Source organism: Austrofundulus limnaeus, unplaced genomic scaffold (assembly GCF_001266775.1).
Source record: "Austrofundulus limnaeus strain Quisiro unplaced genomic scaffold, Austrofundulus_limnaeus-1.0 Scaffold3173, whole genome shotgun sequence".
In the NCBI taxonomy this organism is placed as follows: domain Eukaryota; kingdom Metazoa; phylum Chordata; class Actinopteri; order Cyprinodontiformes; family Rivulidae; genus Austrofundulus; species Austrofundulus limnaeus.
Genome location: NW_013955575.1, coordinates 1 through 1,462, shown reverse-complemented (window position 1 = coordinate 1,462; position 1,462 = coordinate 1). Strand labels below are relative to the sequence as shown.

The 1,462-nt window shown below is 44.1% G+C and overlaps 1 protein-coding gene across 1 annotated transcript in view; it reads left to right on the top strand.

The window, feature by feature from the left end:
* Positions 1-1,388, top strand: part of LOC106511750 (sarcoplasmic/endoplasmic reticulum calcium ATPase 2) — a gene marked incomplete at its 5' end in the record, with an annotated part of 9,345 nt that extends 7,957 nt beyond the window's left edge. Inside the window, 1 exon segment of the mRNA XM_014000493.1 lies at positions 717-1,388. Within this exon segment, the coding sequence (XP_013855947.1) occupies positions 717-986 (270 nt within the window).
* Positions 1,389-1,462: the final 74 nt, after the last annotated feature.

Sequence of the window (1,462 nt, the reverse complement as noted above, 5' to 3'; positions counted from 1 at the left end):
GCATAAAGAACCATGTTTTCTATCAGATTCTTCACAGCAGTCTTATATTCGGCATTTCGTCTTTCTGTTTCTTGGTTCAAATCCAAAACTATCTCTTTCACAGAGCAAATTTCATTTCCTGCTTCGGTAGTTGTCTGGTCCACTGGAGTTACAGAGCAGCGCCACTTTGTTTTTTCAGAAGATCTCTGAAACAGCTTTCCTGTAGCTACAAGTGCTTTTTTAACAGAAAACCCATCTCTGACTGACTTGCTTGAGTTGCTACCAGGTAGAGGAGTCTCCTCGTTGCTACAACCTTCATTGTTCTCGTTAAAATCGTCGAGGTGTTCTCGAGCGGTCGCGAGACGTCCCAAACCCTCCTCTGGGTCCTGGGACGTCACAACGTATTTGTGGGAGCTCNGTCTTCTGCCTCTCACTTTGAGGTTTTATGCCGCAGATGTTTGAGGCCTGATTTTAATTTGATTCTGTTGACTTTCAGTGATTGACAGACACAAGAGGGTGTTAAAGTTACCATAATAAGCCACTGGCAGGTTTTTATTTTTATTTTTTGCTTTAATTATTGCACATCTTTAGACGTTAAAAAAAGTCTTCTTTGTTTGCATTTATCTGTTTTGTGTTATTGCTGTTAGAAAAGAGATGGGATTATTACAACATGTACCTGTTTTTACAGTGTTTTTCCCATTGGAAAAAACTGAACAAATAAATGTCTTCTGTCCCAGGTCATCTTCCAGATCACCCCTCTGGACGTGACCCAGTGGATGATGGTGCTGAAGATCTCCCTCCCCGTCATCCTGCTGGATGAGCTGCTAAAGTTTGCAGCCAGGAACTACTTGGATCTCGGTAAACGCCACGAGAAGTCAGCCAGCGCCGGCTGTTACCTGTCCACATGCACCAAGGGCATCTCCTGGCCCTTCGTGGCCGTCTCCCTGCCCCTGGTGCTGTGGATCTACAGCACCGACACTAACGTCTCCGCCATCTTGTGGCCCTGACTGACTCCAGTACACCACCCTTCCCTCGCCCCCGTGTGGAGTGGACATTAACACGCACACACACACATTTAACCCCCTTGTATTAACTCTGAACCCCTTCCTGTAAACACTCACACTTGTTCTGACCACTGTCATGTTTGTTGTTTACATTGTCACTGAAACATAGTTTTGGGTGAGGTGGGGGTGGGGGGTTGATTCTGATTTTAATTGTGACTGATAAGACATCTAAATGTATTACTTCCCCCTCTTATTTCTAGCTGTACAGAGAATGTACATACTTTTATATAAACATTTTTAATTTTGGAGGGACGGGGCGACGGGGAGGAGGACTTGTTTTGACGACTGAAGAGGGCAAAGTCTTGACTGGTGGCTCCAGAATAAATTCTTTTAGTTTTTTTTTTTTGACCTGTGTGCATCTTTTTCCATTATTTTCTGCATTAGGCAGAGCACAGCTACCTCAGTGCTGTTATTAAAAC